This window comes from Eumetopias jubatus, unplaced genomic scaffold (genome assembly GCF_037043125.1).
Source record: "Eumetopias jubatus isolate StellerSeaLion01/CBP00866 unplaced genomic scaffold, mEumJub1_p1.0 scaffold_5, whole genome shotgun sequence".
Taxonomy (NCBI): Eukaryota; Metazoa; Chordata; class Mammalia; order Carnivora; family Otariidae; genus Eumetopias; species Eumetopias jubatus.
Genome location: NW_028274811.1, coordinates 94,831,418 through 94,859,217, shown reverse-complemented (window position 1 = coordinate 94,859,217; position 27,800 = coordinate 94,831,418). Strand labels below are relative to the sequence as shown.

The following is a 27,800-nucleotide window of genomic DNA, read 5'->3' as shown; positions in this document are numbered from 1 at the left end:
TCCAGGTGAAACTGATGCTGCTGGTTCACACTGAGAACACTCCTCCAAGGGGAAGGAACAAAATTCCTGGCTACCCTTATGGAAATGGCAGGGAGAGGGGAGGGAGAAGGGAAGGGAAGTTACAGGAAGGTTGAAGCACAAATAAATATTTCAATTAATTACTATGCCAGCCACCATCTCATATTGAATGATAAAATTATATTGACCAAAACATGATTTAGATGCACATTTTTAGGGAGCTCTTCTATTCAGTGAAGAAGACCCAGGGGAGTTACATTATATCTTTTTGTCCCTGGTGACCATGGACCCGTCTTTGTTCACAACTTCTCCTGAGCCTAGAGCTCAGGACCCCTGGCTTGGAACCCTTCGCCCCTGCAGCTCATCATGTGATTTTCAGAAAGTGGCTTTGCTCCTATTCCCAAGCCCAGACAATGAGTTTTCTTTCTGTTGCCTGGACTTGTCATTGAGAAGGCTGGCATCATCTGCCAAACGTATTTGCAAGTAAAATGTCCAAGTGGCAGGAGAGAGGTCAGGGAGAGGGACAGCTAGACGTGGTGGGCTGTGTCAGACAAGCAGACTGCAGGAGCTCTCAGCCCTCTGGCCAGCTCTTCTGCGGTGCATAGAAACCTGGCAGCATGTCAGCCTGAAGGGCCTCCTGCTACCTCTCCCACAGCACCTGGGGATGGGGCTGCCCTTGAAAGGGCTGCAGCCAAAGTTATTAAGCCAGAAATTGTCCCTAGCAGTGGCAGTACTGCAGAGTGGATCAGGCTACGGCTGCCTCGACTTCACATCTTGTCAGGGCCACATACTAGTTGGGTGTTGCTTTGGACAAGCTACTTTTCTTCCCTGCGCCAAAGCTTTCTCGTTTGTAAAAGGCAGATGATAATAGTATTTATCCTCAGTGTTGTTGTGGGAATTCAAAGAGATAGTGTAGGAAAATTGCTTAGCATATATCTGCCACAAAGCAAGTGTACAAATAAAGGGGAGCCTTCATCGTTCATAACTATTACTCTGTTCTGGATATTGGAGTTCATGTCTAAATTTTCCTCACGGACCGTGAGCTCCTTGAGAGGAGGAGGTGGGTCCAATTCCCTTCTCTAACCATTCATCAAATAGCCAAACATCTGTTTGCAGCCCAGCTCTGTGCCAGTCACTGTGCTAGGGGCCCGGCATCCCGCCCCACACACACTGTGCGGGTGTTGATGAATAGTTAGTGGATGAAAGGGGAGGATGGATGGGCAGGTTACAAAAGGTACCTTTTATTGAACAGCACTGAGTGCTAGAGCAGTGCTTCTCAAACTTCAGTGTTTGAGAACTGCCTACCTGGGAATCAGATTCTGATTCATCCAGTCTGGAGAGGGGCCTGAGAGTCTTCATTCCTAACAAGTTCCCAGGTGCCCCTGCTCTTGCTGGTCAATGAAACGTGCTTTGAGTAGCAAGGCACTAGGTGTCTGTGCCTTACCTCACTTATTGATTGGAAAAACCTTCGGAGTTTAGAAGTGAGGAAAAGTGAGTTTGTAGGGATCGAGCAGCTTATTTATGACAGCTGACCAGTCTGGAATCAGGGTGGCCTACCTCATTTTTGTCTATTGAGCTATATTGACTCCTTAAGACCAGAGGTTCTTAAAGTTTGCTGCACATCAGAAATCACCCAGGGAGCATTAAAAATCCTGATGCCTGAGGAACGGAATACCAAGTAATTCTAATGTGCAGCTAAGTTTGGGAACCACAACTTCCCAGCATAACCTCATCCAAAGAACAAAAAAGGAAGGAACCTATTCAATCTCTCTAATTTCAGGTACCAATCATGGACTTTCAGAATTTGGAACCATAGGCCTCTTCATTATTTTACAGATGTGGAAATTGGGACCTCTGCAGGTTAAGATACCTGCCCAAGATTACCCAAATCACTGACAGCAAAGTTAGGACTAGATAGAATTCAGACGTCTTAGCTCCCACTTTCCACGTGCCTCCTGTTCTAACCAGCTGTGAAGGTGACAACTCACATGGGTCCTGTCCAAGAGAAGGATCACAGAAACACAGGCTATTCACTGGAAAGGCATCTTCATGCTCTGCCACCAACCAGAACCTCAGAGACTTAAAAGAGACCTGGGGGTGGTGGGTGGAGAGGGGGGCCCTGGGGGAACATCATCTGACACCACAAGGGCAGGGAAATTTTCCTTTACAATAACATCCTGCCATTCTTGAAATGATAGCATGTGACAGATGATGCTGTGAAGTTATAAGGCTTTAAAATTCCAAAATGAAATGTATAATCCCATTATGGTAGGAGCAAAATTAGTGGCTTGATTCAGTACAATTAACATTTATTGTCTTAATCATGACATAATGTCAGTTTCACTGAATGCTGCATGTTAAAGATATGGGGACTGCAAATATGTACAGTCAGTCTTTTTGGGGGGGCTTGACATGACTCAGAGTTGAAGAGCCCAAATCTTAGCTGTTTCTGTGTAGCTTTCCCTTACAACCATTGAAAAATTAGCCATGTGGAGTCCCTGTACTCTTAATTGTAACCATCTATTGAGCACTTATTCTGTGAGCACTGCATTATCCCCTTGTGGATGTATTCATACTTAATCTATATAACACTCCCCCATGAGGCATCCCGTAGCAAATAGCTTAAAGGTGTGTGTGTGTGTGTGTGCATGCGCACACGCATGTGCTTGAGTGTTCTGTGGCTGGGAACACCGTGTGGTCAGGCAGTCAGCGATGAGAGGAATATGATCTGGATAAGTGAGTTGGATGGGAATTGGGACAAATTCTGTGTGGCCTGATGGTAGAGTTTAAAGGAGCAGTTAGGAAGAATGGAAGAAATGAAGTTAGGGATCATGCAGGGAGTTGCAGATCATGCAGGGAATTGCATCCTGTGCTAAGAAGTTTGGATTTTTACCCTCCGAGTCAGTGGGATCCATTGAAGATTTTAAGTAGGACTGAGAGATAGTCTCATTTCCATTTTAGTAAGACCGTACTCTGACTGCAGTACGGAGATTAGAGGGGGCAGAGCTGGAGGGAGTGTCCACTTAGAAGGATGTTGCAATACGCCAGGTCGGCAATGATGGTAGCTTCAATTAGGGTAGTGAGACGGGGCACAGAGAATAAACACATTCAAGACAAATTTCTAAATCCCTGAGGTTTGGTGATTTATGGGATGGAGCGGGAGGGGGAAGAGAGAGAGGAGAGACAGAAGGAGAGAGAGATGAGAATCAAGGTCTATGCTGGACTATTGTCTTGAGCTGAGAGTGGTCCTGAGAAGGAACACATAGGGAGGAGGGAGAGAGGCTCTAGAGGAAGGGATGTTGCTGACAGGTTTATAATTTGAGCTGCCTATGGCCCGTGCCAGGGGAAATGTCCAGTAGGAAGCTGGACTCCTGGAATTCTCTTTCTTGATCAGAAAAGACTCTAAAGCTGTCAACATTTTGCAATCTTATGATCTTAAGATAAATGTCTAAAAGAATGACAGCTTGACCTTAATCATAGATTGGTTGTCCTAGCTCGGAATATGACTCAGGGCAATCAGCTAAGAAACAGAGGCCCTGTGGGCACTGGGACAGTTAAGAAGACCTTTTTTTTTTTTCTTTTCTTTTTAAATATTTATTTATTAATTTTTGAGAGAGAGTGTGTGTGGGGGGAGGGACAGAGGGAAAGGGAAAGAGAGCCGTAAGCAGACTCTGCGCTGAGCGCTGAGCCCAACACAGGGCTCGATCTCACAACCTGAGATCATGACCTGAGTTGAAATTAAGAGTCAGATGCTCAACTGACTGCACCACCCAGGCGCTCGAAGAAGACCTTTTTTCTTTAAAATCATAGCAAATGAGATAGTGTCCCCGATCTCTTTGATGGGAGTTGTCTCACTCATTCTCTCACTCATTTGAAAAACCTTTTACTGAGCACTTTCCATAAGCCAGGCATTGAGGATACAGGATATAGAAGAAGGTCCCTGTGCTTGAGTACCTCTGGGGCTAGTGAAGAACACAGACACATGGACATATGATTAAGATTCCATGTTACAAGCAGAAGGAGAGTTGGATGTCAATGTTCAGGACCCCCAGATGTTCTTAGACTTTGGGATGTTAAATATTGCCATGGAATAGAGGCAGATATTTGTGGGATGGTTTTCAGTTTTGAAGCTGAAACTTTGATGAATCGTGCAAAACTCACAACTATGGAGAGACCAGGACTTCAAATTAAGTTTTGCAACTGTTACATTTCTTTTTACTTTATCACTATTCTGATTCCCTCTGTGTCTTTAGGAAGGCCACCTCCAAAGTCTATTCACTTGATGCTGTGTTAATGGTGATGCATATAAGGAGAAAGAATTATTGTAGCAGAGGAGGGGTGTACCTAGCTCTGTCTGGGGCAGAAGAGCATAAGGTGGAATCAGAGAAGACTTCCTGGAGGAGGGAACAGCACTTGCATGGGTCTTGAAAAATGAATTGGACTTCATGGTGTGTAAAAGAAGGCATCCTTAGCTTGTGCATGTGCCAAGGGAACAGAGAGAATTTTGGCATGTTGGTTGGGGAGGTGAGGAGAAGCAGGATTCAGATGCTGGGCAGCCTGCAGGGACCAGGCAAGTACATAAAAGAACAAGGTGGAGTGACCAACTGTCCTGGCAAGAGCGGTTTCCTGGCACATGGGATTCAGTGCTAAAACCAGACAAGTCCCTGGCAAACCAGGAAGCGTAGGTCACCCTAGAATGAGGCCAGGCCTGAGAGACCTGGCAAGTGCATGCGCACCACTCATAGGCCCTGTTCATGTCAGGAGGTAGCTCCCAGTGCTGCCATATGGGAATGCAGAATGGTATCTCTGGATCTTCCAAGTAGCCAAGAGAAGCTGACAATTCAAAACTTTATGGAAAAGCTGCTGTTTTTTAAATGTTGACCAAAAAGTCAAATGTTTTATTTTTTATTTATTTTTTTTATTTTTTGTTTGAGTCTCGTTGACACACAAGTCACATGTTTTAAAAACACCATGCCAGCCCAACAAAGCATTTCTGTGCACCATGTGAGTGCCACGGACTGCCAGTTTGAGGATCTCAGAGCAAAGTGTCATAAGCAAAGCCTCTCACATCCCACCCTGTTCCTGCCCTGAGGCACATTCAGACAATTTTCATTATGCAGAGTGACTTCAGTGATCAATCCTTTGGTTTCTTAATTTGATGTTCTTAACCAGATTTCGATGCTGGGCACAGAACATAATTGATCAAAGCAAGGATGAATGGTGGTAATAGAGACACCCATTCAAGCTTTTTGAAAGCTGAAATTTGTGCTCAAAGGCTTGTTCTTGCCCAAATCTGGAAACCTATGTGGTGAGGAAGATAAAGCATGTGCATCTCAAGCATCAGCCTTAGTTTTTAGTTGAGGTCCATTTTTTTCTAGGTATCAGGACAACCCCTTGGCTGAGATAGGAAAAGAACTGTCACTTTGTAGGGAACTTGGAGGTCGGGGGCCAGCATTTGGAGGCAGTGAAGAATGGTATATTTGATTTAACACTGTGGTCAGAACAGCTGGGTTTTCTAGCACTAGCCCTCCCCCTTTCGGCGGCTGTGTGACCATGGGGAAACCACCCAAACTTTCTGGTCCATGGCTTCTCCATTTGTGCTGCAAGAAGACTGGCTTGCAGGGACTCCCAGGGATCACCCTCCCCATCATCTCTCTAATTCAAAGCTTTAACATTGATTAGAATTTTGCTAGGATTTCTCCAGGCTTGCCAGGCTGGTAGAGTCAGCAGGGGTTTTAAAGAACAAATCAGCCCAGACAACTGTGACATCTTTTTTTTCTTTTCCAGATAGAATTTGTAGATATGGGGTTGTAGTAAGTTGATCTGATATCTGGGCGCCACCAGGTCAGCTCTCCTGATGGCATTTTTATTGTGTCACTTGATCTTTCTTTAATTGAGTGTGGATTAGAACACAGGGGTGGGAGCTGGGTACCGGAAGAAAGCATCAAAGGCAGGGGCTCTGTGGCTGGGGAGCCTTCTGCTCCAAGAGAGGGGAGGGTGGAGCAGGTGGGGGAGGACCTGAACTCATGCCAAGCTACAGTGTCACCTTTATTAATGATGACGGGGAGAGGGAGTCAGCAGGCAGCTAATGCGGACTGCAGAGGAGTAATTGGAAGGTGTTGTTACCATTCCAAAGGACAGGGAAGTAGAAGTGGGACAAATGGGAATTTAAAAGGAGGGAGGTGAGCAAAGGGAAAGAATGAAAAACAAATGGACTATGATGTCATTTGGAAAACTGCAAACCAATAAATCAATGAGGTATCATTGCCGGGGCAGAAAGGAAACAGCCTAAGGAGCCAGCCTGTCGGGGGAGCTGGGGGCTAACAGGAAATACAAGATCAGTAGGCGGTGCAGTGTCCTCATCAGGAGGTCAGCTGGAACCTGAGCCCCACGAATGGTCTTCCAGTCCATTCTGCCCCTTCTTCCTTGAGGCTCTTCCTTTTTTTTTGCACATGAACGACATCAGAAGGAATGCTCTATCCAAAAGGGCTTTACAGGAGCTCATTAATGTGAACCCTTGGAGTCAGCTTTTCAAACAGTTATCTCTGAGTTCAGCTTCATAGGATTTTTTTCATCATTGGGATCAGCTTCATAAAAGCCAGAGCATGATGATTCTGCCAGTTTTTACTGTTAACAGATGAAATAGTACTCTCTTTATAGAAATGAAGAGCAAGAACTTTTGGTGGCTTTCTTTCATTCTCAAGACCTTGTCAGCAGAACTGGCCTGGGGCAACCCAGTAGGCAGGTGCCTGCATGGCATCCCATTACCTGCCGATGGAGGTTCAAAGCCTTCAGCCTGGCATTCAAGGCCCTTCCAGTCTGTCCCTCCGAATCTCTCTCGAGATCTCCCTCTATGAACTTCTGCTGTACCACAACACTCTGCTCATTTCCACCTCAGTGTCTTTCCTCATCCTGTTCCACATACAAAAGTGGGACAGCAATTTCTCAGCATCTCCACTCTCCCTCCCCCTCCCTTGCCTAGAGCAGACATCAGTAATCAATCAACACACTCTTACCTGCTGAGCTAGGACTTGGCCTTAGAATCATTTCCCACACAGCTCTTTAGGCATTTACTATCAATCAATCAAGTTAGCTAAAATATAAAATGAAATGTATTTTCTATTATAGATCTAAGATGTCCTTTCCCACTTTTATCTTAATCTCTTTCAATCACTTAGTTCCTCAAACCCCCACGTTCTCTGTGAAATTTTTCCTGAACATCACAACCCACAAAGGTCATTCCCACTTCTTACAAGCCTAGAGAAAACTTTCCTCATAGCACTCATTTTGTACCTGTCATCCGGCATCACAATGTATATCTCTCTACAGATCAGAGTTTCTCAACTTCGGCACTAGTGACATTTTGAGCTGGATCAGTCTTTGTTGTTGGGGCCAGCCTGTATACTGTGGCATGTTTAGCAGTATCCCTGGCCTTTAAGCAATAGATGTCAGTAGCAACCTTCCCTTCTCCCTCAGTTATGACAGATTGCCCTAGTTGAGAATTACTATAGTGATGGATAGATTGATAGAGAGAGAGAGAGAGAGAGAGAGGGATATTCTTCCCTATACCCTGAGACCTTCAGTGTGTAGTAAGTATGTGATATAACTCCTTATAGATAATAGCTACTGAGTAAATATTTGCTAACTGATTGATTAATTGGGAGTGAGGAGTGAACAACTGTTTGGGAAAGGAGAAAAATCCTTCCCTAATGTGGATTAAGAATTACCCATAGTATGTCATTGCTTCAGTTGAGCACTGTGGAGTTGAGTGATCAAGGAGGTGTTGCAAAGAGGCCACCTCCACACATACCCAATCCATTATTATCATACTTGGACCCAAGGAGCGGAACATGCTGGGACCAGCAGGTCACTTGCAGCAAGGTCAACTAGAGCCATTTGGAGGAGGTTGGGGAGGTGCTAGGAGACTCCTGGTTAGAAAGTTGGGCTTGAAGTTTAAAACACAATTGTGAGACAGAGACCTTCTTCACTCTACTTCCTTCAAGTAAACACAAGGGGTAAACTAAAGCAATCCTTTTATCCACAAAATAATCACCCCTCCTGAAAACCCTCTTTCCTGGCTGCCTGGTTGTCTGTGAACACATCTGTCTGCCGCCCCTCCTCTCTTTCAAACGTGGAGGCTTTGTAAAGGGAACCAAAGGGCAGGGAGAGAGTGTATAAATCATCATCCGCAATGCAGTTCTCCAGGTCCACAGGGAGGTTTAAATTATCCTGCACGAGTCAACCAAAAGCTAACTCCACACTTCTCCAGCTGATCAGCAAACTGTTCTGGTGAACCAGAAAGAAGGCTGAGGCTGAACATTGCAAGATGGCTTTCTGAGTGCCTCTGGTGAGCCAGGCGCTACACGGGACCCCTCCACCTGCCTTCAACTTCGTCCTCACAGCAGTGCTATGCATAGTACTAGTATCCCTGTTTCAGAGATGAGAGAAGCGGGGCCAGAGAGATCAAGCAACTTGTCCAGAGTTCCAGGGCATGTTGAAGAAAACTGGCATTTGCTCCAGGACTTAGGATGCCCTGTTCACTGCCTTCCAGGAAAGCTGCTTTTGTGGGAAACCAGAAAAATTTCCTAGTATGTGGCATTGATGTTCCACTCTGAATCCTTCTTGGCCTTAACACCCTAAGCAATGCAGAAAATGGAGCGGTTATCCTCAGTTGAGACTAAAATCATGGGAGACTCATAAACCATAGAGCACAGTCATTAAGAGACCTGGTCCTGTTTATGTAGCTGTGTGTCTACCTATATCAACTGGTCTATCTCCCTACACAGCCTGCCAAGCTAGCTCCACCCACCCATCCATTCATCCCTCCATTCCTCCCTCCCTCACCGTATAGGCACAAGACATTTCTAGAATGTTTCTTCATATTCGAGACCTTTATTGAATTGAATGGAATATTGAATGTTCTCTGTATTCAAGGCTAGTTAGGCAGGGAGCCCAGTAAGGTAAAATATTGTGTGCTTTTCCTTTCTTCATTATACTTCGAGGTTAAATTTCCTATTACTAAGATTACATCATGTTTCTAAAACAATAGCCTTCTGGGGTCAAGCTGATCTAGGCAAGTCAGGTCACCTCTCTACTTCTCGGTTTTGATCTGTAAAGTCCACATGGTTTTAAGATCGCCTGGATGTTGGGAGGATTAAATGAGATAAAGCATATATAGTGTATGGCCCATAGTGAGTGCTCAAGAACTGGCGGCGGTGGTGACCGTCAGGATACTTTTTTGCACAGTGTCTGACTCATAGATGTCCAACTAATATTACCTTCTCCGTCTTCCAGTTCTTTTCTTCCCTTGCCACAGCCCTATAAAAAGTCCTCACTGATGGATAAATAAAGGGCTTAGCATGCTGCCTGACACACACACGTAGCACTTTAAGTGATAGTTCTTGTCCTGTAGCCTACAGCGCCTTCTGCCTGAAACGTAATATCCTTTTGTGATACTTTTTCTGTTGAGGGTTGATCTTGGTGTCCTACTTAACCTTGATGCAAATGTTTGCAAGAGAAGGCGAGGGGCTGCTTAGAATACTCATCCAGAGCCCACATCCCAGTGATGCTCCTGGCTTTGCTATTTCCCAGGGAAAAGTGAGCTGAGGACAATACCATATTGTCCAGGACTCCAAACAGACCTTTTTGCACAGACTTTCCTGAGGCATTTGGTGCAAAATTGGAGGACCATCACTGGTATAAGTGCTGAGAATAAATCCTTGTTTCTGAAACTACTTTTCTTACAATGGCATTTGTGAACTTCCCCACCCACACCTCCACAAATGCTATTAGAAGTATTTAGAAAAATCATCTTTCATTCAGTTAAAAACTGGGGTGTCCTGAATGATAGCCCCTTCCTGGCAAGCAGGTTTCTCAGGTCCCACAGATGAGCATGGCTTTAATCAGAGACTGGGAGTCACTGGAGCAGGCTCCTCTCCATTCAGCTCTGAATAACAGGAAGATGAGCCCACTAAGCTTGAAGACCGATAGGATCCACATAAAACCAGAGTCCACTCTCTTGCCTGCCCAAGGAGGGCCAGAGTCTGCTACAAAATAGTCATTTAGTGAGAACCATTTGCTGAAGAGTGGTGACACTACTACAAATAAGGAAGAGTCAACATTGAAAACATAATTTGTGCTTTTCACAGACTCATGACCCTGGGAACAAGTCCAGTACTGTGTCTTGGAGATGGGCTTGTGTGGTAAGACGTGGAAACCGCCTCTTTAAAGAGGGGTTCTGGAAACACACAGCAGCAAGAGAAAGCTTTTTAAAACCCAAATCAATGGCCTCCTTTTGCACTTGGAGGAAAAGCCAAACTCTTGCCCCTGACCCCCAAGGGCTCACAGGATTTGGCCCCTGCCTGTCTCTCTGACCTCGTCTTATATAGTGTCTTCCCTCATTTCATACCTTCTAGCTATGCTGGCCTTCTTTTGGATCCTCCAGCATTCCAAGCATATCCCACCTCAGGGCCTTTGAATCTGCTGTTCAATTGCTCTGGAATGCTGTTCTACCATAGATTTGCATCACTGACTCTCATTATTCAGATCTCCACTCAAATGCCAACTCTCTCAGAGGCTGCCTTTGTCTCCCCTATTGAAAATGGTTTCTTTCCCACTCCATCTCTATCTCATTCCTTGGTGATATATCATTAGTAGCAGATACTACTGCCTAAAATAATCTTACTTGTGTACTCACTCACTTCTAGCATGTTTCTTCATCCCTGGCCCTCTACCCAATGGGGATGAGAGCTCATTAAGAACAACTTGTGTTACTTTCATTCCTGGTTGTATCCCCTGCAACTTGAACCAAGCGTGGAACATAATAGGTGCTCAATAAATATTTGTTGAATTAAGGAATGTGTGAAAGAATGATCTCACTCTGGCTTGATCAAATATAATTTAAGATAGAGTATGTTCAGAAGTAGAACAAAAATTCTTTCATTTCTGAACTCTCTTAAGGCAAAGATGGTCTATACATGAACTTAACTTTTCAGAGTTTGTGTGTGGAGGGTAGAGTGGTCCCTATAATATTCATTTAGAGACGGGGAATACTATAATAAATTCAATCCCTCATCTAACACATATTTATTGAGCCCACACTAAGTGGAAGTTCAATTCTAGATTCTGGTGATAGAGTATAGATGGACAAAAATCTCTCTCCAGGTGGAGCTGACAGTGCTGACATGGGAGACACAGTGGATTTATGAAAAGAACACAGGTTTTGGAGTCAGAAAGATCCAGATTTTAATTCCTGGACCATCATATACTAAATCTCTGTCTAGGCAAGCTGCCTAACATCCATACATATCACTTTCCTCATCTGTAAAATGGGGATAAAGTTGACCTCATGAGGTTGTTGTGATGAGTCAGTGACATGATGAATGTAGAGTCCTGAACACAAAGAATGAATGAATGGAATTTCCTTGCTTTCCATCCCCCTTGGGATCCCTTTGTATCCTTTGGAAGATTTATTTTATTATTATTTTTTAATATTTTATTTATTTATTTGACAGAGAGAGAGAGAGAGAGAGAGAGAGAGCAGGAACACAAGCAGGGGGAGTGGGAGAGGGAGAAGCAGGCTTCCCGCTGAGCAAGGAGCCTGATACGGGGCTCGATCCCAGGACCCTGGGATCATGACTGGAGCTGAAGGCAGATGCTTAACCAACTGAGCCACCCAGGTGCCCCTATCCTTTGGAAGATTTAAAGTGACCCCACACCACAGAGCAGAGGCTCCAACAAGAATCAGAATGTGTTAGTTTCAAAGGAAGTATGTGTTACCAATTCAGTCTGCTCTTCCAGCCTTGATTCAAAGCAGCCTTGTTTACCCCTCCCTTCCTGCTCACTCTCGGAGGAGACACCTGTAGTTCTGGTCCTAGTGATGCTGGGTAGTTGAACCATCATTAATGCCCACAGCACCAGACAGGGGTACACGCAGCTAACTCTACAAGAGTTGTCATGTTGTACGGATGGAATATGTCAGAGCATATGCAGAATATACAGCATCCAAGTGGCACTTTTCTGTTTTCCTGTGATGTTGTGCCTTTGACATGGAGTGGGCCACATGAAACCCTGGGATCTGTGCCCATCGGGAAGCTTCCCCTGAAAGAGGGTGACTTGGTTTACTCTATCACACAGCAGGATCCCTGGGGAACCAAAGAACGTCACTGCACAAAGAGACAGGCACATCCTAAAGCCAAACAGCTGGGGGAGTAAGTTTTTGATGAAGACAGCTGTATTTCACGCTTTTGAACAATTTGGGCACTGTTGTCACTCTTCCCACCTGCCTGCAACTGTCGCCAAATAAAAGAAACCTCCCAGCATGCCCTGGTCCAAGAGGCTCACATTTGATTTACTTAACAGCTGGACTTTGGGTATGTTGTTAACCAAGGCATGTTCAGAGTCAAAGGGCCCTGAGCTGTGATTGGGAGCACTTGATGTGTCCACAGCCAGTCATAGGTAGGTGATGTCATCATTTCCCTCACCCAGGTCAGGAATTTCAATGAGCTAATCTGCATAGTTTCTCTGGATCACAGTCAGCAACTATGACAATAATAATAATAGCTGATAATTATTGAGGGCTTTCTATGTTCTAAGTGCTTTTTGATTTAATCCTCACTCACCCCATATGAAGTAAGGAACATTTCTATCCCCTTTTACAGATGAAGACACTGAGGCACAAGACTCTGCCCAACGTCACACAATGAGGAAGAGATAGAGCTAAGATTTGAACTCTGGCTGGCTGGCTCCGAGGCTCCCACTCTGACACTCTACATCCTGGCAGAACCAGGTGTAAACTCTTTGGAGCCCAGCCTTCTCCATCCCACTCACTGCTGCACCCTGACACCCAGCACAGTGCCCAGAATGTGAAGGGTGCTAAGACAGAACAATACACTGGTTTCCCCAAAGATCACTACACACTAGAATTCCGAGTACCTGACAAAGCCCTGAGATAAAGGGGTTTTAGAGTCCCTGTTTTTACTAACACCAGAGCCTCCCACTTCCGGTCCTGGATCCACCACACAGTGCCAATTCCACTCAAGAATTAAATATGTTACATAACCACATGGCAGATGTGGGGGTGAATGGAGAAGCCACCTGAGGATGGCATTTGGCCACTCTTAGTCTCCCAAGGAGATAAATGGCCTGAGAGATAGAACTTCTCATCTCCCTATGAGCCTCCCTCGGTATGAAAACTTTCCTTCATCTCCTCTCCTTGGCGCTTTCTATATTTTATTTTATTTTGGCCCTGCACATTATTTGAAGTTACTATAGCAACGTGTCACCAGCTGGTATCGCGTAGTAATGTTGGCATTTAGGTAGCAAGCTCCCAAAGTTAGCTGCTTCCCTCCTTCTGTGAGCTCATCCCTCCCACAATTTCAGGTGAGTGGGGGACGCATCTGCAGCAACCAGGCCCCTCTCCCCCTTGGTTGCTTGGTTTTCAAGGCAGGGCAAACCGATTGCCTCTTCCTGGTCCACTCAGCTCTGCTGAGGTCTTGACTGTGTGTGAGTGTGTGTGTGTGTGTGTGTGTGTGTGTGTGTGTGTGTGTGTAGGTGTGTTTGCCTTAGAGGTGGTTAAATAGATATGTTTAAGTCGGGTGACGTGCACCCAACTATTGGCTTTATCAATATGAGGATATGATGATAATTTTTTTTTATGCAAAGGAGCCAAATGATTAGGGGAGGGCTACTCTCCTGATCCTAAACACCTAGTATCCCAGCTAATGAATATTAATCACAGGATACTGGGTTTCTCTTTTCTCTTTTGCCATCACACAGTGAAGAGACCCTGGCTGTTTTCCTTTGGAGCTTCAGTGCTCTCCCAGGTGCGCGAGACCTCTCTCCATACTGATGGGCTGAATTAATTAAGAGGATTGATTGTCGCGGATCGCTGAAGAGGGTTCTATGTGGCAAATAAGCCCTGCCACTCAAGGCGTTAAGTAGCCCCTCATCAGCCAAGTGCCTGCAATGATTGCACTTATTTTTACACGTTTGACCTAGTTTCAAACCGTGTCTCTTCATGCTGTGATTCATTAGCTACATTTTAAACCGCCCCGAACGGAGCCGATGTGACTCTGCCTGGTTTGTGCCAGTGTCTCAGATACAGTTTCTCTCTGGGATTTAAGATGCAGTTCCCCGTGGTATTCTGTTTTAAGAAGCAATTTCTCATCCAGGCACCTGGCATGCTGCTTGGCTATGGATGAGTGGCTGCCTCATGCCTTGATAGTAAATATATGTCACCTACACAATTTCAGCCAGGGATGGGAAGAGAGGGATTCTCACCAGCCTGGACTGCAGGGACCCCTCCACCCTGCTGTCCCCCATGCAGTACTCAGGCTTGTCCATGTTGCTGACAGGACTGGGAGATTTGACTCCTACACTATAAAGTTTGAGCAGTGTCAATGTGAGGAGTATCTGAGTTGCTAGTGCATCACTCCCCCCTCCCCATTCCTCTATCTCTTTCTAAACACTTAAAACATGGTGGATATAGAAGTAAGGTCTCAAACTTGTAGAAAGGGAAGGGGGCAGGAAGCCAAAGGTGGATTGCCATGATGAGGATATTACTGAAAAAAGGATAAACGTCAGAGAGGCATAATGTTATTCTATCATTCTCTCGTTATGTGACAAAGAGGGTTTTGTTTGTTTTGTTTTGTTTTTGCTGTTATTTGTTTTTTAATATAAATGACAGAAAGGAGGCTTTTCTGCATACAAAACTGCTGCTGGCGTCTCATGCCATTTCACTAATCAATCGATCACATCGGTGTGATTTCTGACAGATTTGGGGCTAAGGTGGGCTAGACACCAGAGTAGGAGAAAAGGGGTGCTTCCAGACAGATGTAAAACACTGTCCTTTTTCATTAACAGCCAAATGCAGGCAACTTGTCCAAACTTCAGTCACATTGCACTACAAATCGTGCTGTAAGGCACTGAGCTGGATTCTTCTATGTGGTAGTTAGAAGGAAGAAATGGACAAGCTGGTAAAAGTAATTTTGATTGACTGGTGGACTCTGACATACTGAGCAGGTCCTTATAAAAAATAATGGTTTCTTTCATAAAATGGTCACTTTCTCTAGATGGGGACTAGGACCCTTTTCACTTTTATTTTCTTTTAAAATGAAGCATGGAAGTTTCTCTAAACAAGGTTTAAGACAATGCAGCCTTTTCAAGGTAATTCCAAGCAACTTGAGCTCTGAGGTTTGTTTTTTGCTTTTCTCCCCCCACTTCAAATTCAAATCAAGCCATTGGAAATAACAAGCACTCCCGTATCTATGCATTTGGGGCAGCCTGCAGTTCTGACAATGGTAGATTTTCCGACACACACACACACACACACACACACACACACACACTCACAATCCAAGGACCCATTTAAGCCAAAGCTTTAAAAGTAAACTATTGTCCAAGAGGCAAAAGCATTTTCTCTTAGAGGATCATGGATCACAAAAAATAAAACCTACCCAAATCTCTTACCTTGAAAGCAGTAGAATTACCTGCAGAGATGTCCTCCCTTTCCTTGCAAAATGAGCCAGGCTTTGGCCAGCAGCAGAATTACTCCAAAAGAAGGAATATTGGGTCCTTTATGTTGTAATTTTCACTGTTTATATGCAAGAAGTGTAGTGGATCTGCTCACGTAGGAATAAATAAAAAGCCGAACAAACTGCTCGGCAGCTACCATGTGAAAAGAAAAGACCTCTAGTGGTCACAGGCTGAATTCTTTGAGGAAAGGAGAGAAGAGATGGAGGGAGTAGAGGAAACACACGTGTGTGTGCGTGCACACACACACACACACACACACACACACACACACACACGCACACACACACACCTCTCGAACTCTAAGATTTCTCCTTTCTGCCATCCAGCCTGGCCAGAGGGATGCGCGATGGTTTAAGAGGGACCTGGTTAAGTTAACAGCAATGGTGGTGTTCTGTCTGGTTTGAAAAGAACCAGTAATTTCACAAACTCACCACCACCCCCTGGGGGTCTGAGCAGGAAAGGCTTTGCCTCCCTGGTTGACCAGGATGGTTCACCCCAGTGTAGAGGCTCCGGTCCCCATCAGCATAGCATCCTCATTGTTGCTCCCGAGAGTCCCAGCTTTATGCTTTCTGACAGCTTTGCATGTTCTCTAAACATTTATGGAATGTGAGCGTGCTGGTGGCCACTGGCAGGCAGGGCTGGCTTGCTGAGTGTATGACCTGGCCTGGTGCTCAGAATGGGACCTGGGGCTGTCTTGAAATTCTGAATAATTTTTAACAAGGACTCTTCATTTTCATTTTGTTCTGAGCCCCGCAAATTATAATGCTGGTCTTGCTGACTGGGAAAGCATGTTATTCCTAACATCCTACTTGGGAAAAAGAAAACCTTTAGAAGCAAATGAGATTCCTGATCTCTGGGAGTTACCTTTGGGAATGTGAACTTGAGGAACATTCAGTTATCCAAAAGACTTCCTGTGAAGGAACACAGAAGGAACTTCTTGGGACAGTGAGGCTGTTCCTCCACCACTGTAACTAAACTGTAGAGCAGTAATCTACAAGGAGATGTATTTTTTTTTCATATGTGTGTTTTATATACATATATATTTTTTCATATGTGTGCTTTATATATATGTGTGTGTATATATTATATATTTTTTTATTTTTTTTTTAACAAAATTATATTTTTATTTTTTTTACAAGTTATTTTTTAAACAAAAATAGCAGTTTGTGATACCAAACCCATTTTCTTGGTTCACACATAATACTTCCAGGCCCACCTCTCTGGTATGCCTTTTGTTGGACACCGTTTAGCAGTAGGGTTCCCTGGAGAAGCCTGTATCACATTGAGCAGACCATCTTCCACAAGCCTGCCCTTGACCAAACCTAGTGGGACTGCCTTTGACCAAGATGGCAGCCCTATTGGAATCTTGCAGGAGAGAATCTTGTGTGGCTCCTCTCCCTTGGTGGATCTGTGGTTGGTACCTCCTTTACAAGGTTTCCAGAGTAGATATCCTGAAATGCTGCTTGCAGACACTAGCCTAAATAGAAAATGTACCCTGATACAGACTGATAAGATCTGGGAGGGAAAAGGCAGAAAGGGCTGTGATGATATATTCTGGTACATGAAGGAATGTGGTTCTTGCTCCTCTGATCCCCTGGAGCCTTCCAGACCCACCTCTTCTCCACATCCTTGCATTGATTCCTTTCTTGTTTGAATCCCTCTAACACTTCGTCTGCTTGGCAGATTAAGGGTCTTGTACATTTTCCCTCACGGGTGTTAATCTTCCTTTACCAACTAGATCATGAACTCCTGAAGAGCAAGGACCACCTCCTCTCATCTCTTTTATCCTCCAAAGCCCTTAACAAGTGCTGGTTCCTGGGAGCTACTGGCTTCTCACTAGCTGATTCATGATGGTCCAACAACTGATCCCTCTATAGAGAAATTCTTTGTATTCAAAGCATTAGAGGAGACTTTTGATCCATATCTGGGGGTAGATATGGATGGATTATTTTCCCACTTTACAGATGAAACAATTGGGGCTTGGATATATAAAATTATTTATCAAAAAATCAAATATATCCTGGATCTTTTTTTTTTAAGATTTTATTTATTTATTTGACAGAGAGAGACACAGTGAGAGAGGGAACACAAGCAGGGGGAGTGGCAAGCGGAGGGAGAAACAGGCTTCCTGCGGGACAGGGAGCCCAATGCTGGGCTTGATCCCAGGACCCTGGGATCTTGACCTGAGCTGAAGGCAGACGCTTAACGACTGAGCCACCCAGGCGCCCCATCCAGGATCTTGATACAGGCTAGATCTCCTGACACCAATGCAGTGGCCTTTTCCCAAAGTACAAGCAGCTGGAGAAGTGATGGATCAGGCTCTATTTTCTATACGTGGAGCTCCCACTACAGTCCTAGTCACATAATAGGTGTTCAGTAAATGCTTTTTGACGAATAAACCCATAAATGAGCCATAAGGAACCATTTCCTCATAAGGAAGTTTCACTTGCTGATCCAGTAAGGAGAGATTCTCCATCCTTGGGAGGCTTTTTATACTTGCCTGAGGTGGTTGAGGTGTTTTCCAGTCTGAAGCCAAGGAATTGGGGAAGATCAACCTCATGGTGCTCTCTCCACTATTTCATGACATTTTTTCTTTATTTCTTACAGAGTCACTTTGTGGCATGTATGACAGCCATCTTAAACCAGATGGGTGACCAGCACTATTCCTTCTATATTGAGACCTTCCAGACCAGCTCTGAACTTGTGGTGAGTCAGCACGATGCTGGGTCGGGGGCAGTGTAGGGTAGGCATGTTACACTCTTGGCTCTTAAGAGTGTAGCACAAGAAGATGTTCCAGTGGACCTTGTGTATATGTGTTTCTCATTTACAAACATGTTCATGTGATTCCCTAGTTCTATTTTCCATTTAGGCTTGTGTTTACCGCTCCTGAAACATGTCTTCAGTCCCTGTCAGAGATGAAACCTGAATGTCTAGTCTAAATATGCCTCAACAAATGTTTGTTGATGAATCATGGACATTTGGGGGCTTAAGACCATGAGTAATAAAATCACACAGTCTAGGATTTGCACCAGGATTTGTCACTGGAGAGCTATGAGATCATGGGAAAGTTACCTCTCTTAAGGCCCAGTTTCCCCATGTGGAAAGTGGGGATAAATTATTTATGTCATAGTGTTATGGAAGGGGTTAATGAGAGCATAGTAGCTCTCACGTATTAAGTGCCCAGTAAAAGGTAGTTATTTCTCTATTATGATCACAAATATATGGAGGAAGTTGGCCTTTGAGCCCCCTTGCTCTTCTAGCCCCTCAGGACTCATTTGTTACAGAACAGTCTGCACGTGGCCTAGCTCTGTAGCAGATGACTTATCAACATAAAGCCCAGCCCAGGCTGTCCTGGGGGTCTAGCAGTCCCTTTGCCCTCAACATGGTCACCTCCGTCATTGTCTCCTTACTACTACTAGAATCAGGAATTCTGCTGCAGAGGCTCACTTTCAGCTCTCCTTGGAGTGGCCAAGGGAACTAAAATTGGCCCAGTCTCAGAGAGTGGCCCATAAAAAGGGGAATTATTAGGAAGCCAATGTCCTACTGTTTCAGCCATTCAGCAGAGAGATGGTCTCCTCACTGGATCAGCATTGGCAAGAAATGTAACCTTTTTCTGGATACACAAAAAATAAAACAAAAAGAAAGCCAAATAACCCAGGTTTTTTCCCTATGTTATCTATGTCATGGAGCATGGAAATAGAAAGATTAGATTTCTAATTTTTGATCCTCAGTGGAAGGAAAGGTGAGAAGATAGTAAAAGGAATTCTCACTTATTGAACATATATACTCTGTTGCTAATTCTCACAACAGTATGACCTAGGGATTAGTGGTCACATTTTACAAGTCTATAATCTGCTTGCTCAAGGCCACATAGCAAGTATGTGGCAGAGTAGGATTTGAACTTCTCTCCTAATCCTTAGAGCATGCTATAGCTTCTCATTCAGAAGCTAGGGTTTCCATCTATGAGCTGGAGGCCTTCTCTGTTCCCATTTGAAGGGAAGGAGCCTGTGATGATACCTGCATTTCCCCAGGTGATATCAAGGGTGAGTAACAATACTCGCCATTGTCATGATCCAGCACTTAATGAGATTTACAGTGGTCCAGGCTCTGTGCTGAGCATCTTTTAGACAGTGTGCACTTAACTTTCATAGTAACTCTTTGCATTAGATGTTATCCCCATTCTGCTGATGTGGAAATTGGGACTTAAAGCATTGGGGTAATTTTCCCCAGAAGCAAAGATTGCTGAAAAGGAACCAATCTCATTTCTAGAATTTTGCAGTTTATCTTAAAGTAGTGATTTTAAAATTATATTCCTCCCATCCTCTACCATAAACACACACACACACACACACACACACACACACACACATCAAACACAGCTATTCTATTTTTACCTATTTTATATATTTGGTTCTGAGTGGTATTTTCTTTGGACAAAGAATTATGCTATTAAAATAATTTGAAAACCACTAGCTTAAGGAAAGAGCTCTGAATGGGTTTCCTATGGATTTTAACTTTTCCTGAAAGCAGACAGAGTATGATTTTGCTTCTTCCAGCTCAGGAGCATCCATGTGCCAGGGGTCCTGGTCTTGGTTGTCTGGATTTGTCTTGAATTTGCAGTCTCCAAAGATGGAGCACAAGCTTGGTCTGCTGCAGTATCTGCTGGAGTGTGTTGAGGTCCACTCTCAACCTCTTCGAATGAGAGGTTGTGTTTCCTCTAATCTACCCATGATGTGTCTGTTATATATGAACTAGCTGTGTTTATAGTACTGCTAATTAGGTGGTCATGCTAATAACTGTTTGCTACATGACCCGAGATGCTGTCACAAAGCGTAGAATATTTCCTTCTTAAATACATATTTGAGAAGATGGTTATAAAAATGTGACATCAATAAATGCATTTACTTCTTTCCTCCCAGAGACAGAATTACTAGTGCTTTTTTTTGAGAGTGTTTTCACATCCCGTAGTCACATTCCACTTGTATTTGTGAAACAGTCTCCTGGTAACCAACATGAAGCTTCCGTTTAAAAATCCACCGCTATTGGTTCCATTGGATTTATTTAATAAATGCCCTTTCCCTTTCTGCCCCTCTAAAAATAAATAATAAAGAAAAACTTTAAACAGCCAATAAGATCTGGGTCCTTCCAGTCAGTTCCTATGAAACAAGATGACAGGTGTGTTTTGCTTTACTATTTCAGGACTTCTTGATGGAGACATTCATCATGTTCAAGGACCTCATTGGGAAAAATGTGTATCCTGGAGACTGGATGGCCATGAGCATGGTTCAGAACAGGTGAGCGGCCACTTGTCCCTACAGCTGCGTCACCCCAGCAATCACTTAAAAGAGCACTCATGGAGACAAGGTGGGGATGCTTTCTCCCTGGTTAGATGAAAATGTGTAGCAGAGTCTTTCTTTCTACTTTTAAACCCTAGGGAACTCCACACCAATCTTGAATCTTCTTTTTTAAAAAATATTTCAGTCCTCATGACTTTGTATATACTGAGCTGGCTACCTTGCACCTTCTCCATTCTTTAAAATACCAGTTAAAATAACATACTTTGTGGGGCACCTGTGTGGCTCAGTCAGTTAAGCTTCTGACTCTTGGTTTTAGCTCAGATCATGATCTCAGGGTAGTGAGATTGAGCCCCGCATCAGGCTCCCCTCTCACTGGGGAGTCTGCTTGGGATTCTCTCGCTCCCTCTGCCCCTCCCCCAATTCTCTATTTCCCTCTCTCCAAAATAAATAAATCTTTAAAAAAATAACATACTTTGTGAAGTCTTCCCTAACATCTTGAGACAGTAGGTCAGCATTTATTCAAAATAATAAAACATATTTTGTGGCATACAATAAAGTAAGTTCAGGAAGCATGGGTTAAGCAGTTTTGAACAGATTTCTGTGCGGCAGGACTTCTTAGAGCCTTTAATATGCTGATGGGATTCTCTGAAAGGAGGATTTAGGATACAGAATTTCACAAATGTATTTGCTAGTGGAACCATTTGGTGTGCGTATATGTATGTCTCTGTGTGTATATATAATATCTGTTAACATCTTATAGGATTCCAATGTAACACAAGTATAACTCAGATCCCACATAACCCAGCACAACATTAGATAAAAGTAATTATAAGCAATTTCAGTCTTTAATGTTTTCTCTCAAATAGTATCATCTCATCAAAATGAAATTCAAATTATGACACTCAGCAGTATTTCCTGATTTTCCCTTTCTTCATTTCTCTGGCTCTCAGTATCGCTCACATCCCATGCTTTATCCACATTCTCTTACAACCTTATTCTCAATTCCTATCCACAAACTCCTTTAAAGCTGAATTTTCTTGGCCTCTTCCCTTTTTCCCCCCTCTCTCACTTCCCTTTGGCTTCATATATTTTTAATCCTCCCCATGAAAGGCCCCTCACTTTACACTGGCAAGAAGTCATGTCTCTCTCTACCTATTGCCTTTGTTCTATATCCCAAAAACCAAGAATTGGCTGGCAAATGGAAATATCCCTAGAGGGTGGAAGAAGAGAAGTTGAAGAGCAGAAGGAGAATTCTTCTTAGTAGGAGGAAAAGAGCAAAGACTATAAACATTTATGTATTAATAATTTTGTCATTGGGTACAGTCTGAGAATTTCTATCTCATGTATGCCTAAGAGCTGACTCCAGTCCCAGGTGGCCTCCATCCCTTACCGTTCTGTCCTCTGAAAAGCTGTTCTCCCACTAATTTGATGCCTAAGTGCCTAGCCATGTGACTCGATAGACTCGCTTACCTGCAGTGCTCTTGGGGCCAGCATTAGGGGCTGGTGGAGGGGAGAAGAGTTTTGTCAAGGCAGAAAGAAGTTTCTGGCTGGCTGTGCAACAGAACTTAACGGTAGAAGGAGAAAATTCAGCCCAGCAACAAAATGTCAGAATTCTCCATCTGGGCTAACCTTGCCCTGATTCTCCATGTTCACATCACACAGATGGGAGTCTGGATTTTGCAATGATTAAAGTGTTGGTGGGAAGTAGGCCCGGGCCACATGACAAATCAGAGGCAGGCCCCTTCCTACTCCTATGTCAGGACCAGCTTCCTGGGCCTGTACCCTGTGCAGTTGCCTAGGGCCCTGCAGTCTAAAAGGCTCCACGTTTGCTTTAATGCCCTCCTTTGGCCATCTTGAAATTCTTAATAATTTTCAAATGAGGAGATTCACATTTGCATTGTGCACTGAGCTCAACAAATTATGAAGCCGGTAGTACCTTATGTCAATGTTCAGTCATCTTGTGTTATAGTAGTAGTCAGCTCCTGAACTGTATGTGAATCCTTTTACTGTTTGCCAGCTGGCCAACAATGTCTTCAGGTTTTGCCAAAATACATGAAGCACCCATGTGAGTCCTCTTCAACTCACCCTGTGCTTTTGATACATTCAACTATTCACTGTTATCTACCATTTCATTCTTCTATGACTTTGCATAAACTATTGCTCTCCTCTCTTCTAGACCAAACTCAACATGAAAGCATCCTTCAAATTCTTCCCCCTGTCATCTCTCCTTTGTGGATGCTTCTAAAACTCTCTCATGGTAGGAGAATGCGTTTTCTTCTCTGTATTTCCATACACGCCCATATTATGGCACTTATTCCACTGTGCTCTAATTGTATCTTTGTGTGACTGTTTCTGCCACTAAAGAATGGGCTTCTTGAAGGCAAGCACTATGTCTAATTTATCTCTGTGTTTCCAGCTCCTAGCACAAAGCCTGACATTCATAAATACATATAATGAACTCTGTGTATCCAATAGCTATTTACTGATTAGAATTTTTAAAGAAATCTAGTTCAAATCTGCCTAAGTAAAAAGAGAGTTTATTAGCTCAGAGTTACGGCTTCAGGCATGGGTGTATCTAGGTGCTCAAACAGTGTTGTAAGAAATCTGTATCTCTATCTTTGCTCTTTTTTTGTTGACTTCATTCTCAGGCAGCTACTCTCTTTGTGGTGGGGAAAACAGGCTCTAGAAATTCTAGAGATGTGCCTTGAATTAGCAAGCCCAATAGGGATTGAAAGAAAAGGTAGAACAAGTGTCCCCAGGCTACTCTTCAAAGCTCTGGCTTAGGCTACATGCCCATTTATAAATTTCTGTGGCCAGGAAAGTGAAATTTGCTATTTCATCAGGCTTAGGTCATGTAATTCACTTTGCAACTGGGAGGCAATTGTTCCTTCTATCCAAACCGCAAAGCCTGGGAGCAAAGTGGGGGGGGGGGTGGTGGTAAGGGGAGTAGTTATCCGAAGGAAAAGTCTAGGAGTTATTACCAAAAGAAGAATGGGCTGGTGGATAGGCAAATAAATGCCCAGACATCTACCACTTATACAAGGTCAGGAGGATGGGAGCCCAGAGAGGCTGGAGCCCTGACCAGGCCAGCATTACCTTCTGAGCTGCCTACAGTCATCCTGGAGGAAGCATGTAGAAGAGTCTGGAGGAACATCCCCTCCTGAAATCCCAACTAGTTATGGACTTTGGTCTTTTTTGGAGGGGTAGGCCCCCAGAGATGGTATAATAATCCTTGGTTTCTTTATACTTAGAAAACTACAATGTTATTTTCTAAAGGATCTAAGAAAGTGGAATTGTATCCTAAATAGAAATATTTGCATCCCTTAAGGCTCAGCTAAGTACATAAGTCTCTACATTAAAAAAAAAAAAAAAAAAGTAGACTCAGAAATACAGTTGGATTTCAGACTTCTTCTGCCACTTCTCTTTCTTGGGAAGTCGTTTAATCCCTTGGACTCTCAATTTCCTGATCTGTAAAATGGGGATTATTTATAATGTTCATTTCATGGTATTTTTTTGTGAGGGTAGAATGAGTTACTCTTTAGCATGATGCTGGTACCTCAGAAAACCCATTGAATAGATGCACTGCCATCTTCAGGAGTAGACAACAAACTTAGCCTTGGACTAGAGAAGGATGTGCCTAATGTCAACAGAAAAATGATTGTTGTTCTCCTTGAAGGGCACATGGATTAGTTAATAGATGTCCTTCATCTTCAGTCCACAATGGAACACTTGAAATTTTCTCACCTTTTTTACATTTGGTGTGATGTTATGATAGCTAACATGTGTTAAGCATCTGGATCTACTGCTGTTGTGAATACCTTACATGTATTAGTTTATTTGATCTTCACAACAACTTTATGATGTAACCTGTTGTAATCCACATTTTATGTATGAGGAAACTGAGGCACAGAATAGATGAGTAACTTCCACAATATTGAATAGCTAATAAAAAACCATTCAGAGTCCATGTTCTTGATCTCTACTGCTTCATCCTATAAAATAGTGAGGTCATCTTATGAAGTGCATTGTACAGATGTGCCCACTGCTTATTTAGTGGCTCAGAAAACTGAAAGAGGCCCAAAAAGTTAACTTGCCCAAGATCTTGTGGCTAGTCAGTGAAAGATTTCAACGTAAATTGGACAAACAGAATATGCAGCATGGTTTAGCCCAGGCCAGTATTCTCCAGAACATTTCTACTTCCTATGCTGGTTAGTATGTACTTTAAAATTTCCTTCCTTCCTTTCTTCCTTCCTTCCTTATTATTTACATATTATTAAAACCTACCTGGTTTTATAATTTCTCTATTATCACTTATGATTTATGTGTGTATGTATGTATTAGTCATATATAATTTATTTTCTCCTTGTTGGAGAGAATGGAGTTTTCCAGAGTTGAACGTCTTCTCAGCTACGTACTGTTTGTGTATGCAGACATAGAGACATGTCTACTGCAAGAAATGCCTTCTGTTAGAACACTTTTTTTTTTCATTTTGGTAAGACACAGCTTTCAGTGTGATCTGATTTATGGGATACAGTAAATTTTTAAATGATGAAGTTCTTTATAATATAATAAACTAACAAAATTACACCAAGGAACCTCTTTTCTCCCCTTCCATCTGCACCTCTGTCTGGAAATCCAACATTTTGAAGGTGCTTGGGGATTTGGACACATCCCTAAAACATCTCAAAAAAGGAATCAACCCACACATATTTATCGAGTGTCCTGGTTATGCAGGGCTCTAGGGAGTGGGCCTGTTCCTTGATCCCAGAGGGCAGGGGGCATATGGGCTAGTTGGTGAGACAGTAAACATGCCCATGGAAATGTGACCAATTGCTACAGTCACTGCAGTGAGTTCAGAGCACACAAAATACCCAGAGGAGGTAGGATTTGCCACTACTAGGGTCTATATCCTGCCCCCACCATTTAATAGTTAGCTGACCTTGGGTGAAGTTCTATGATTATTATGACTCAATTTTTCTTCCTATAAAATGGGGCTAATAATAGTACCTATCACAACTGTGAGGACCAAAATGAAATAAAATAATATATACAAAGTAGTTAGAACATGCATGGCACATAGCAAGCATTTCATAAATGTTAGCTACTATTGTCCTTGTCACATTCCTGTGGTTTGGGAATACCCAAAATATTTCACAGAAGAGGCAAATCTGGGCTGGATCTTGTCTACCTTTATCAGTGTCCTATTTCAAGGTCTAACATCGTCTCAAGCACATAACAGGACCAGGCACACAGTAGGGTCACAGAAGTTGATCATAGGAAGCTGAGTAAGGCAGCGCCCAGCAATCATATGGTGGCTCCATCAGGAGGCTGACAAATCACTGAGTCCCACTTCCCCTTCCTCCTACCCATGTTAATTTGTAGCACCTACTCCTTTTTGTGGGCCTCACCTCCGCCAGTGCATATGGCCCAGAAGGAGGCCCCCCATGGGTTCTTTAGCCAGCACAGCACAACTAATCCTGATGTTTAGCAGGCTGCAGGACTCCAGATTCCAAAAGCCTACTGCGTCGCTTGCCAGAATCCCAGATTCCAGGCAAGGCGTCGGGGGCTCTGGGGGTGAGACGTTCCTTGATGCTGAGCTGGAAGCCATTGCTTCACTCTAACCTCTTGGTGCACGGAACTTTTGTGTGTTTCGGGGACAGCAGCTTCAGGGCTCAGGGAGGATGGATTTCTCACCGCCTCCAGGGGAGGAACAAGAACTCTGTTGTCCAGCTCTTTTACTTCCATCGTCAAGTTTGACCAGTAGAATCAACAACATCCCATGAACCACAGAGAGAAGGGGAATGGTGTTCAAAGAGGCCTTCTCCCTCCCTTGGGCATTCTCACCAGAAAAGGCATGCCCTTTTATTCCTGTCCTACAGCCTGTGGGTGTGGGTTGGTTGTCACATCAGAATGTTTTCAGTCTGGAATCCTCCCGCCTCGGAGCTACCAGGTGGCCAGGCTATTAACAATAGCAACAACAACAACAACAACTGACATTTATTGAAGACTTCTATGTGCTGAGGCACTGGGCCGCCAGCTTCACACACTACATCTTATTTAATCTTCACATGGCTCATGTCCCAGAACGGGCCCTTCAGATTCCCCGAGGTCAAGCAGCTAGCTCCAGGCCACAGCATGGAAGAGTGCCAGAGTGGGATTTGACCCAGGGTAGGCTTGCTCAAGCACCTGCAGGAGTCAGTGTGATATAGCAGCAAAACCAAGAGGACCTACTTCCTAGCGGCCTTGTGAAAAGTAGTTGAGAAAATGCATGTAGAACATGTAGCATAGGACCTGGTACATAGTCCTATCTTCTTAAATTGTAGCTCTCATCATTATTCCCCTACTCCACTTTCAAGGATCTTTCCGCCAGTTTCTTCCTCCTCGCAGCAGCTGACTTCTCTCACATGTGGCTTCTGCTTCCTCTCAGAGTCATCTGTTCTTGGCTTCTCCTCAGGGCGTGGGTCACTGCCTTCTCCCTAGGGGTCCTGCTTTAGGACTGACATGAAGGATTTGATTCAACTACTCTCCAGGCCTGGGCGCCCCCACTGGGTACGCATAAGATCACCCGTGGGCCACTCGCCACCCAGGGAACACTGCCCGAGTCAAGCGTTGGCCCTGTGCCCAGGCGACTGTGGGCAGAGCAGCAGGAAGATAGGGACGAAGTGTGAAGGGACGTGTGCAAAATGGTGGGCACGAGTAGAAGCATGCCCAGTGCCAAAAGACTGCAGGCTGGCCTTCAAGGAAGCCAGTATATCCTTCTGGTTAACTGCAAATGCTTTGGAGAAAGACAACTCTGACATTAGGTCTTGACTGTACTGTTTATTAGACGTGTGAATGTGGGGAAATCATTTCATTTTCCCAATATTCAGTTTCTTCTTCTGTTAAATGGGTGTACAATAGCACCTACCTTGGTTTGTAGATTTATGTGAAAGAATGTCTGTAGAGTCCTTA

General features: G+C 43.8%; 1 protein-coding gene across 1 annotated transcript in view; it reads left to right on the top strand.

The window, feature by feature from the left end:
- DOCK2 (dedicator of cytokinesis 2) overlaps positions 1-27,800 on the top strand; it is a 407,203-nt gene that overhangs the window by 298,740 nt on the left and 80,663 nt on the right. The window contains exons 28-29 of the mRNA XM_028102762.2: positions 18,160-18,258; positions 20,752-20,846. Coding sequence (XP_027958563.2) covers positions 18,160-18,258; positions 20,752-20,846 — 194 coding nt within the window. The remainder of the gene's footprint in view (positions 1-18,159; positions 18,259-20,751; positions 20,847-27,800) is intronic.